The following is a 13,265-nucleotide window of genomic DNA, read 5'->3' as shown; positions in this document are numbered from 1 at the left end:
TGTGATACAAAAGACAGCAAACCATGTAAATGTTTCAAAGCAAGTCTAAAACCTGGAAGTTGTACTGAAAAAAGCAGCAAAATGCTTTACTTTCTGAAGCAATTCTTCATTTGGAAATATTAATTTTTGTGGAAAGGACTGACTACATTTTATTGCTGTCTAATGATATGCTTATTCTGTGTTGCTGATGACCTGTTATAAGATATGGGAGTATGTTCCAGAGATGAGATTAGGCTTTGATCCAACCACTGCTGAAGGAGTAGACTGACAACGGAAACCCCAACTCTATTTTTAAAATCTTCTGAGAACTGTCAGATGGTGGTGTGTGAATATCCATCAAATAACTCTGCTGTCATCGTAAGGATCCATTTTGCAGCGAACTGGCTGTGTTCATTGGGAGAAATCCATATACTTACTGAGGGAAGAAAGGCCTTGGTATGTTACTACTGAACAAATAAAGGCTTTTAATTTTTAAAAAGATGTTAAAAACAACTGATAACATTTCATGGAAGTAAAGTAAATGAGCTGAGAATCTACCTCCTCTCCACCACCACTGATTTAAGATCTTCTCTGGATATTGGCTTCCTTCATTTGTTCGTGGTTTTTGTGATGATTTATAACATGACAGTTGTGTCTAAGTGCACTTTTGTTTTAGAAATTAACACATACTCCTTGCCAGAAGATTTATTTATAGACATTGAAAGCAAAGGAAAGCCTAAGATGATATATTCATGTGACTTCCTCCTAATTCAATTACGTGACTGATGTCTGTATTTTGGGACCAAAATATTTGTGTAGTATGCACTCATATGTGGAAGTCATAAAATAAACTTTATCATATTGCAGAAGAGCTGTACAAACTTTTTTAATTACAGGAATGAAAAACATAACTTGAATCAGTTACGAACATTTCTTGGTTCATAAGCTTACTCTGATATCAAACTTTGGTGCTTGGATGCATGCTTTAGTAAACAATATCCTAATATTAATTTATGCAGTCAGTAAATTAGATTTTCTTGACAAATTGGATCTTCAATATTGTAAGAGGTTTGTGTGGGGAAAAAAGTGCTCTCGAGATGTACAGCAGAGTCATGTCCTTTTTGCAGAATGGCAGAATGCAACTTCTGTGAGACAAAATTGGGAGTTTTGTAAACAGGAAACATCTGCTTTACTGGCATGTACAAAACCCAATATAAATGTTTCATGTTTTGCAATGTATAATTTTTTTGTTTAAATTGGTAATCAATTTAATATATCTTGATAATTTGATTATCTTTCTTTGCAGTTTAGAGGTGGTTTTGATTTTTTTCCGTTATTGTTATTATCGATTATGTATTTTTTGATAAGCAGTTTGGATTTTTGCCCCTACTGCCTGGCAATATGACTAAAACTCTTACACACGGAAATACTGAATAAAATATGGCAGTATGAGTACCTGTTATAAAGCCTTTGAAGTTGAATAGAAATACAAAATTACCTGTAAGAACACTTAAATTAGGACAATTAAGTATGTCCAAACATAAGGTTAAAAAACAGTTATTCAAATTTCAGAACTTTTTAAATGTTCACACAGCTTCAGTAAGGATCATATGTATTACATATTGTTTCCTTGTTCTGTTTCTTTCTATTTTTATGAATAAGTAAGGGATTAAAGTTCATGTTACTTGAATTGATTTACTTAAAATAGTGTTTTGTTTTAGCAATATGAATGAGGCAGGGAAGGGTCAGCTAGTGACTGACTGAGACAAGGAGGACACTTTACATTCATCTTCTTCATTATTTGTCTTATTTCATGTTCTGTTTTCCTGAGGAGTTACTTAGTGTTTTAATATTAATTGAACTGAGATTCCTTTATGTAGTTTGTCTCTTAATTTTCATAGGAAACAGAGTTCATACAAAATCTCTTTCTCCCCATCTTTTTTTACTGTACTCTCTTGAACTTGTAAATGTTTCTATTCAGTTTAAATTCGGCCTATATAAGCTGTATTAAGGCACAAAAAAGTGGCAACCCTGATTTAAAAGCTAGGTATCAGGTCAAGTGATATTATCACTTCAAAACACAAACAACCCACCCCCAAGTACACACACACAAGAATACAAATTTAGAGTAAACTTGGTCTTCCATTACTTGACAATGTATCTGTAAATCACATTGGAGTTTGAAAGTTTAGTATTCCTCTCTGAGGAGGAAAGAGGCAAGAGAAAAAAAGAAGAGACTTGACTTGTCAATGAACCAGAGGACTTATCTTCATTTTAACCTGAAGAAGGAAAGAGAATAGAAGAATATACAAAAGAATCTGTCCTGGAAGATATAATGAACTTTCTTTCCCTATGTACATTCTTAGATTATTTCCAAGGAGAAGGTTCAGATCACCTACTCCATTTCCAAGTGGGCAGACCTGCTCCTTAACATAACTGATTCAGTAGCGTACCTTTTTCCCATGTGCTTGGTAAAGGAAAGCTTCTTTTAGTAGCTAATCACCATTCAGTGAATCTCAGGATACCAGGGGCATCTGTAGTCTTTTTTGGAGACTGCTGATCAATGTGGAGTCATTGGTAAGGAAATGCTGTACTTCACCAATATGTTACATTTACAGTAACTATAGCTAAGTCTGTAAGCTTAGCTAGTAGGGTGTGGTTATTTTATTGTTTGTTTTGTGTGTCTGTTTTGGGTTTGGGTTTTGAGGCTTAAAAACCTTTTTTGAGGTTTGACTTGGTTTCCTGTTTTTTTTATGATTACTCAAAAAAAAAAAAAGATTATTTTAAGTTGATAAAAACTAGGCAAAGCAAAAAAATTGTATCGTACATTAGTTTTGTAACTATAATACACAATTGTTTTTCAAGTAATCTGCTCTTTCAGCAGAAACAATATCCAAAACTTCAATTAGTTGACTGTATACTGCATATCATTCATAATGTTACAATGCACAGTGTTTTTGTTTATTAAGAATGGAATTTCCCTTTGCATAATAAATAAATATATAGATAAATAAACACAGCAGAGATTTTGTATATTTCCTCCAAGGAATTTTTTGTTGAGAGTCACACCTCAGGCAGATTTGGCAAAGGAAAAGTGATGTGACCTTGCAGTAAGATTTCTGATACAGATATATACTTTTCTTTGAATATAACTTCTGCATGGACATGGGGTACATAATTGCCAAGGTATTGTTATTAATTACAGGAAAATTACACAGTTTTCTTCGTACAGGAACCTAAACAAACTGAACTGCTTTTGCTGGATGGCAAGCAAATACATTGTTATTTTTCTGGATTGTAGCCTCAAAACCAAAACAATGAAGGTAAAATTTGATCAAAGAAGCCTTTCACTTTTATGAATTAATTAATTAGGAATCCTAAACAGTTAGGACTGTGTTGTCTTGGTAAATAATAAATTCAACAGCCGGAATTTTCTAGATCCTTCATCTGAAGCAGAAAAGTAAAAAGCCATACCAGAACTGTTTTCTGTACCAGTTTTATGGAAATTAATTTTTCACAATGTACAAGAGAGAAAGTATACAAATCTGGGTTTATCAAGTGTTGCAATAATAATTACTGAAGTAAGAAATTCTAATAGAAATGTATGAGATTCTAGGTTTGAAAAGTTTTGTTCTTTTCAAATGTGGAAGTAGTGCAAATTTTTCAAGTACCATTGTATGAATCTTCTGTTTTAGAATGAGTGGAATGATTGACTATTCATTAAGAAGTTGGAAGCTATGTAAATTATGGACTTTTTAATTTTAAAAAATGGATCATTTATTCAACAGAAACACATAAGTAACTACTTTTTTTTTATATACTATTATTTAGGAAGTCTTGGTATATGCTTCATCAACTTGCTAACTTGAGTCATCTTTCTTCATTTTTCTTCTTTAAAGTAGCAACCCCAGGATGTGTGTCACAGAGTTTCATAGACGTTGTTAGCCTTACTTCAGAACATGCGAAATTCAACTATGGCAAAGTGAAAGTACTTTGACTACTCAATTTAATTCTATGCTTTTCACTGTTGTCTGGTCATTTAAGAGTTGCTCCCTGTGAAACACTTTTTCGAAGTTCGAGGTCTAACCTACAATTTTTATTAAAGCTGGTGTATTATCCATGATGATGATATATACTGACTGTATCTGATAAGCTATATGATCTTCCTTTTATATAATTATAAGGGCATTGTTCATATATTTTTTAACAATTATTTCCAATATTCAAGTGAATTTGCCATATGGGTTCTAGAAGAAAAAATCTGATCGCTTACATGAATTTTAGCGTTTCTTGCTCTACTGATTTAAGAGTTTTACATAGTTTACAGTACCATACATGAGAATAGAATTAGACTCAATTTCTGTTTTCCCAACTTTTTAGGGTCACACTAAACCTTTTTGGAAGTATATGTTATTTTTAGTCATAGTTATACCTTGTTAGATAGCCTTTTAGTATAGGTGAAATGTGCTGGGCAAAAAGTATATATTTTGCCTGACAGATCTTGAAATCTATAATCAGAAATGGAATTGCAAAAGAGCAAGTACGAAATATTTGCACGTGGATCAGCAAATGTTTTGTCACGGAATCTCTCTATAAACACCCATTGTTCTTCAATGTATATTGATTTTACTTTAATTGTGGTGTTGCATCTCATTCCCTTGTTGAAATGAATGCTTGTCTTGATTTATTTTCCCAGTCTTTGTCTCGTTTTTTCTTTTCAAAGAAAAGTCGCTATCAGATTAGGGCTGTTTTGCTGGGAGAACTACACTATGAGTAATAAATAAAGACTAAAAAAGGGCTTCTGTTATCCAGATTATTCAAACATCAGCATGCACAAAGTTTCAAAGTCAAAACTTTAGTTCTGTATGCATGTTTTATGATAAAGTAAATAAAATCAGGATGTATGTTCTCCAGAATTCAGCAGTGTGAAATCAGGGTCATTTCTGCTTTGTTAGCATCCTGACTGGCAGTACATTTGGTAGAGAAGCTAACTGTGAGATGTAGTGGTAATCTTTTTGAGAATATTTATTGTAATTTGATTTATAATACAGTTGTCAAATGTTGGTGGATAGAGAACATGAGCACCAATCAGGAAATAAAGCAGGAAATTTAGTGCCTCATTTCTTGTGTGCTCAAGTATTGTGGGAATAAAATCATAAATAAAACATATTCCAAATAAGCTAGGGAGAAGAGAGAATAATAAAGTATATTTCCTATTCTAATGGCTTCCTTCAGGTTCTGCAGTCTTTCTCACGAGACAAGATAAAAATGGAGATATGTAAATAAAATACATATGTAGAAAGGGGGGTCCACATGAGTCAGGATCAACCCAGCATGAGGGTCTGTTGCAGAGTTAAGCTGTGGATACTCTATATCATAAATTACGTTCTAGCATACAGCAGCTATGAAAGATTATGTGTCAATTATGGGCTCTTGAAAAAACAGAGCTTTAAGAGATCACATGGCACATATATTCCCTTGCCAAAGAAAAGACTGACTATACCCATGCAACAGCATACCCACAGATGTTAACATGAACTGTTTTTAAAAGACAGTTGATACAGGTTCTGCAACCTAACCGATTTTGGTGCCTTGTTATCCTTATCAATTGGAAAGAAGGAATTTTTATTCTGATACCCAGTCTGAATCTTGCTGCAATTTAAGTTTTATATTACTAGTTCTGTCTGTTACTCATGGGAAACATAATATTATCTTCCATTTTGGAGCAGCCTCTTATGTAGTTTTAAACAGTGTTTATTATGGCCCTAATTAGTTGTGGGGTTTAAGTTATTTAGAGAGTCACTAATGTTGGAAGGGATCTCTGGAACAGGTTACTTATGACATTGTCAAGTTGGGTTTTGAGGTCTCCAAAGATGAATACTCCACAACAAATCAATGTGTTTGATGCTGCTTGTGGGGCAAGGGTGGGGGGTGAGGAAGAGAGAGGGAGAGGACGTAGGAAAAGGAGTAAGTAGGTAGAGCACTCATGGTAGGAAGTTATTAAGGGTAGGAAGTTATTACGGGTAGCAAGGATGTAAGCAAGCTGTGAAGCACTTTAGAAGGACCTTCTGAAATTAACTGCAGTAAAATGGTAGATGAAATTCAGGCTAAATGTGAAATTACAGACATGAGGGAAAAAAATAGCAATCCAGCTTTACGTTTAAAATTATTGGCTCAGACATGATAAGTCAGATCCTGGTATTATAATAGGATAACAACGCCATAAAACTCATTTCTATTAGTGTCTTCAGGCCAGAAAAGCAATTTCAGACCTGAGCTGGAATGATGTTACTTCAGTGTATGCTATAATACTGAGTCATTTTAACAGCAAGTCATTGTCTTATTTGCAGATTATATAGATTCCACTAATTCCTTATGCTCAGGCCACCTGCACCTGAACTCTTTAAAACTCTGCTCCAAAACATTCTGAAATGCACTATTATTGCCACTTTTTAGACACTCTGTGTTGTTCATTCTACGTAGCAAATACATGGTTTGTTAAATGGTGTAGCACAAATGAAAGGATACATTGAAAATCTAAAGGAATAATGTAAAATATCGATGTTGGATGCTGCATACAGTCCTTACTTAAGACATCAGTATTCATGTTTTGTTGCACTGTTTAATGATTCATACTTCGTGACATCAGTGTAAATTCTAAAAAGAAATGCTTATTTTTTGAATTCTAGAAAAATATTAATTTCATTATGCTAGAAACTCACCCTTTTATGCATATGTATTTAAACAGAGAATAGTGCATTTATTAGAGTAATTCTCATTTTAAGTGAGGTTTTATGTATGTTGTCCGAAGGCATAATTTTATTACCTAGAAAATGACAAATTACAATAGATACTATGGATATGCTTCTGTGGAATGATGAATACTTTAATGTAGTAGGGAGAATAAATATAGTTTCAGCTATGTAGAAGTAATTTAATGTAATCCATTGATAAGTGTAAACTAAGTGGCAAATTTCAATTTTGTTCTAAATCTTGATATTTATAAATCCATGTTTTACTATTTTATTCTTTTTAAATCTCTGATATATCTGTTCAAAGACTGATACAGGAACTGGATGATGAAAAATGTTTTAAATATCTTATGTTTATCTTATACATGTTCTGATTTCCCATCCCCCCAAATAGATAAGCTTCTGATGCCAATTTTTAAGAATTCATGAACAGAGTGACATAGTAATGAGTGCTTAATTTTGTTGGTTATATTTTGTAACTTATTGAATTGAAGTTTAAAAAGCAGAAATGTTCTTACTACTGAGTTTGCAAGCTAAGAATTTCAGAGCACATTTTACAGAAATGGAAGCGGAGGCAGCTGGGGTAAAAAAGTTGGGGTTTTTGCAGCATTATTTAGCTAATTTTGTCTATCTTCTACTTGACTATACTTCCTAGAATTGTTTATAAAAATTTCTTGGATTCCCATTCGGTACTGTTAAAAATGCTAGATAAAGAAAACATTGTCTGTAACTGATGACTAGTCTGAAATACAATAGTTGTCCATTTTAGTAGTAGTAAGTAGGCAGTGAAGTATAACCTAAAAGAAAGCCATATAACTTGCACACACTTGCAAAATCACAAAAGTGAAAAATCTGCTTTAGAATTCCCATTTTAAAGTGTGTGTCACTTAATTCCTTTGGTGAAAATCACTTTGTCACTCCCAGCTTCAAGTGCCAGTAGCTGTGCTACTCTCATAGTATTGCAGTTGCATAAGGGGATTGGAAAAAGCAGTGCTGCTTTTAGAACATAATTGTTCAAGTGATCTCTGAGTTCAGTACAGGCGGCTGTTGTGTATCTGCTTTGACAATAATAATTGACACCAGTATAATTTCATAGCTGGATGGGACACTGACATATCATATCGCTCTTGTTTAATCAGCTTCCACCCCCCTAAAAACTTCTAAGGCAGTGTCTTTTGGTGAACAGTTACACGCCTGCATAAAAAGAAGTTCTTCAATGTGCTAGTCTGCAAGTTGTGTTTTTCTTGGTTAGTGGATAAGTTGTGGAAAATAAAATCATATTTAGTTCTGTTTATAGCTTTTTCACAGTGAAACACTAAAAATAATCTGTTTTGGCTTGCTGATATCAGCTTTAGTAGCACATGTTAAGAGGTGAATAATGGCTCGGCACTTCATAAGTAAGTGTGTCTTTGGCATTGCAGTATGTAACAAATTTTAAAAGAGCTTTTAGAATAATGAGAGTAAATAAACTAGGGCTGTTTCATGTAATTTTCCAGAGTGTTCTTATTCTTGTAATATGTCTTTTGAGGTGCAAGTGCTTGTGACTTATTTGAACTGTCACTTGAAAAATGCCTCTTGGATCTTTGGTTGTGCTCAGAGGTTTCTAAATTAAACAAGAGCTTAAAAGTTAAGATAGCGCATTAAGAGGACTTGTCTTGAGGGCTTACTGTGCTAAAAAAATAAATTTGTTTAAATTTAGGTCACTGTTGTTAACAAAATCACACTAACAGGTTTTCATTGTAAACATCAGACGTGTCTGAGTAAAACCAAGCTACAGCGTACTTAGAGGTTTTAATGGCACCATAGCAATCCACTGCTAAAGCAACAGGACACAATATTTGTGAAAGCCCTGGAGACAGTATGTAGTCATTGCCACTTTGTTATAGTCTTGAATGTAAATCTACATAAACATCTGTTCATGTACACATCAAAAGAATCTGTGTGTATGTACATGATATCAGTTATAGGCATAGAACCTGTTCATTTTAAACATTCCATGTTTCAGGATTTCTTAGCGTTATAATCTGTAGGCAACTTCCAAATATTTACTTTTTTTCTCGTACTTTGTTTTGTGACAGGATGATGAAGTAGTACTTCAGTGTGTTGCCAGTATTCACAAAGAACAAAGGAAGTTTTGCTTGGCAGCTGAGGGACTTGGGAATCGCCTGTGCTTTTTGGAACCAACATCAGAAGCTAAAGTAAGAAGTCGATACTCTCAACTGGCCTGGCTGATCAATGAATGTTAACCCACTTATCCACAAATACATTTAATTACAGTTTCTTTTATGTGATGCTAAATGCACTTCTGTATGCTCTTCTTTCTGTGACTGGAACATGAGGTTTCTTACAGATTCTAAATATACTTTGAGGCATACCTGATAACAGTAAAAACCCACTATTCTTTAACTATCTAAAATAATTCCTGTAACTGAAATACTTTGTATCTTCAGGTCTCTAGACTGTTATTAAGGTTTAAGTTCACTGAAAAACTTATTCCTAATACTGCTGTAGACTCAAATACCTTGATATACTTGACAATTTTAGAAGGAATGTCACCTGTTAGTTACTAGCATTAAGTGTTGCTTCTAACTGTGTTGATTAATCAGAAAGTTGAGAGCGGGGGTTCATTCAATCCCCTCGTCCAGGTCATTGATAAAGATGTTAAACAGAGCTGGCCCCAATACTGAGCCCTGGGGAATACCACCTGTGAGTAGGTGCCAGCTGGATGTACCTCCATTTAGTACCACTCTTTGGGCTCAGCTGTTCAGCCAGCTCTTAACCCAGCGCAGAGTGCACCCATCCAGGCCATGAGCAGCCAGTGTCTCCAGGAGAATGCTGTGGGAATGTGTCAAAGACTTTACTGATGTCCAGGTACACAACATGCACAGCCTTTCCCTAACCCACTAGGTGGGTCACCTTGTTGTAGAGGGAGATCAGGTTTGTTGAGCAGGACCTGTCTGTCATAAACCCACGCTGGCTGGGCCTGATCCCATGGTTGTCCTGCATGTGCTGTGTGATGGCGCTCAGGCTGGTCTGTTCCATAACCTTCCCCAGCACTGAGGTCAGGCTGACAGGCCTGTAGCTCCCCAGATCCTCCTTTCCGCCCTTCTTGTAGATGGGTGTTACACTGGGTGACCTCCAGTCTGCTGGGACCTCCCCAGTTTGCCAGGACTGTTGATAAATGATAGAGTGGCTTGGCAAGCTCATCCGCCAGCTCCCTCAGTACCTTCAGTGGATCCCACCTGGCCCCAGAGACCTGCGTGTGTCTAAGTGGAGCAGCAGGTCCCCAACTGTTTCCTCCTGGCTGTGGGGACTTCATTCTGCTCCTCCTCATCCCTGCCTGCCAGTTCAGGGTCTGAGCACCCAGAGGGACCGGTCTTGCTATTAAAGGCTGAGGCAAAGAAAGCATTAAGTACCTCAGCCTTTTCCTCATCCTTTGTGGCAACATTCCCTGCCGCATCCAATGAAGCATGAAGATTATCCTTGGCCCTCCTTTTCTTTCTATTGGATTTGTAAAAACATTTTTTGTGGTCTTTTACGGTAGTGGCCAGCCCCAGTTCCAGCTGGGCTTTTGCTTCTCTAGTCTTCTCCCTGCTTAACCTCATGACATCCTCATAGTCCTCCAGCGTTGCCTGCCCCTTCTTCCAGAGGTTGTAAACTCTACTTTTTCCCTGCCGCGTTCCAGCCAAAACTCTCTGTTCATCCAGGCTCATCTTCTCCCCAGTGGCTCACCTTTCAGCACATGGAGCCAGCTTGCTCCTGCGCCTTCAAGACTTCGTTCTTGTAGAATGTCCAGCCTTCCTGGACCCCTTGGCCCTTCAGAACCATCTCCCAAGAGACTCTGTCAACCAGGCTCTTAAACAGTCGGCCCTCTGGAAGTCCAGGGTTCTGTTGACCTCCTTCCTTGCTTCTCTGAGAAACAAAAACTCTGACATCTCATGATTGCCATGCCCCAAATGCCCTCCAACTACCACATTGCCCACCAGTCCTTCCCTGTGTGTAAACAGCTCCAGCGGGGCATCTCCCCTGGCTGGCTCACTGACCAGCTGGGTCAGAACATTATCTTCCACACGCTCCAGGAACCTCCTGGACAGTTTCCTCTCCACTGTGTTGTATTTCCAGCAGACATCCAGTAGGCTGAAGTCCCCCATGAGAACAAGGGCTAGTGATCTTGACGCTTCTCCCAGCTGCTTTAGAATGTTTCATCTGCCTCTTCATCCTGGTTGGGTGGTCTGTAACAGACTCCCACCAGGACATCGGCCTTGTTGGCCCTTCCCCTGGTTCTCACCCATGAGCACTCAACCCTGCTGTCACCATCATTCAGCTCTAGGCAGTCAGAACACCCACCGACATACAGGGCGATGCCACTGCCTCTCCCTCCTTGCCTATCCCTTCTGAGGAGTTTGTGGCCATCCATTGCAGCGCTCCAGTCATGCGAGTTATCCCGCTGTGTTTCTGGGATGGTGACTATGTCATAGTCTTCCTGCTGCATGCTGGCTTCCAGCTCCTCCTGCTTGTTGCCCATGCTTTGGGCACTGGCACAAATGCACTTCAGCTGTGCTATCAATCTCACCTCCAAGCTCGGCATGCCACCCCCATCCTCATCTCTAACGAAATTGGTTTTATTCCCTTCCCCCTTTTAATCTAGTTCAAAGCTCTCTCGATGAGCACTGTGAACTCCTGACCTAAGATCCTTCCCCCCTTTGAGACAGGTGAATCCCATCTGCTGTAAGCAGGCCTGCTGCTGTGTAAACTGACCCCTGATCAAAAAAAATTAAATTCAGCTGTTGACACCAGGCCCAGAGCCCGGTATTGATCTGTGTGATCTTCTGAATGCATGCCCCATCATTCCCTCAATCAGCAGGACAGACCACTTGTGTTCCTGATCCCTCAACCAGCCTCCCCAAGGCTCTGAGGTCTCTCTTGATTTCCCTCAGATGACTTGTCGTTTGGGCTTCATCATTGCCCACTCTGAAGACCAGTATCGGGCAGCACTCAGAGGGCCGTACCAGACAGGCAAGTTTTATGATGTGTCTGCGTGGTGTGTTTGCCTCAGTGGTGGCAGAGAGCGGCTCCAGCAGCCTGGGTCCCTCTCACACTCCCTGACACTCCTTAACCTTTCTGCTTCCCCTTGCAGCTCTCAGCAGATCGTCCCTGGTCACTCCTCACACAGGTGCTCTCTCTGCCACCCTCCGGTAGCCAGGACCGGCTCAGGCCCCCGGCGGCTGTGACCTGGACAGCTGCTGTTTAAGGGGAGCTCTTTCAAGGCTGCCACAGGCCGTCTGGCACTGGCGTTTGGCAGAGTGGGAACCGTGGCTCGGTTTCCTCTGGGGGAATAGTGGCCGCAGCTGCAGCCCGCCTCCTCGAGCCCTGAGGGGGGCTGCATCCGCCTCCTGGCGCCCTGCGGGGTTCTCGCCGGGGTCTGCTTTTGTACGTGTGGGGGCGCGCCCGCCTGCACCGCGGGCAGCGCAGCGCCGCACCAGCGCGGCCGCCCGGGGCGGGGCCGCTCCCGCCTTCCCGCCCGCAGCGCGCGCCGCCGCGTGTTGGCGGTTCCCAGAGAGCTCGCGGTGCCTCGCGCCGCACCAGCGCCCTGCAGCCCCTCAGCCCCAGCAGCGCGCCGCGCACACTGCCACCGAAAAACACACCTCAAAAGTAATTGCAATATACTAGCATCTCTTCCAGTAGCAAAATTGTCGAGTAAACTTAAATGCCTGAAGGAAACTGTAACTAATTAAGGTACGCTTTCTGTCCTAATGACAGAATGTAATAGCTTACAGGTCCGGTAAAAGTAAACCTTGTAGATCAGTGACCTGTGCCAGTGGGTTTTACAGTGCAGACCAGAAGCTGTGGGCAAAGCTCTGGTCAATAAGCATATCGCCTGCAAGAATTTAATGTTATGATAGTGCTTGGAGGAATCCAGAAGACTGGATTTAGAGAAATTAGGTATATTAAGTGTGATGAGCGTGCTGATGGAAAACTGATAACTGTGTGAAAGACCTGCTTGGAAATAATCTCAGAAATAAAGATTTATTTTTTTTCTTATAAAAAGAGCAGCTGTCAGGGTGGAACTGTCAATTGTTTCTTTGGATTTACTTTGCAAATTTGTGTAGGTTTCCCATATCAAATTTGTCTTTTAGTTTAACTTTCTGTATGCATGGACAAAGCTCTGCAGAGATGTGCTGGGAGAACTCCCAAAAGCTCTCACTGACTTGGAAGAGCTATTTATTCTAAATTCCTGCTTTATTTTATGATATATTTTATCAGTCTACTTAGCTACACAAATTCACTTACAGTAATGTTTGTTTGGCATATCTTTAAATGCCTATAAAATGAAATACTTTTTTTCATTAAAATGAAATATTTGAATTTTTTTCCTTTATTGATGATTCTTGAAATTGATGATGTCTTACTTATGCATGTTTATTTCAACTTCTCATAGCCAGAAGGGGGATAAATACCTATGCATATTGTTACTTTACAGCAGGTATCTAAATCCTTGTCTTATGTGCCTAAACACATTTTGGTTTTCATTTC

The 13,265-nt window shown here is 38.8% G+C and overlaps 1 protein-coding gene across 1 annotated transcript in view; it reads left to right on the top strand.

Annotated features, from left to right (window-relative positions):
- RYR3 (ryanodine receptor 3) overlaps positions 1–13,265 on the top strand; it is a 233,982-nt gene that overhangs the window by 40,094 nt on the left and 180,623 nt on the right. The window contains exon 2 of the mRNA XM_037394911.1: positions 8,810–8,929. Coding sequence (XP_037250808.1) covers positions 8,810–8,929 — 120 coding nt within the window. The remainder of the gene's footprint in view (positions 1–8,809; positions 8,930–13,265) is intronic.

This window comes from Falco rusticolus, chromosome 7 (assembly GCF_015220075.1).
Source record: "Falco rusticolus isolate bFalRus1 chromosome 7, bFalRus1.pri, whole genome shotgun sequence".
In the NCBI taxonomy this organism is placed as follows: domain Eukaryota; kingdom Metazoa; phylum Chordata; class Aves; order Falconiformes; family Falconidae; genus Falco; species Falco rusticolus.
This window is presented reverse-complemented; position numbering and strand designations above follow the sequence as displayed.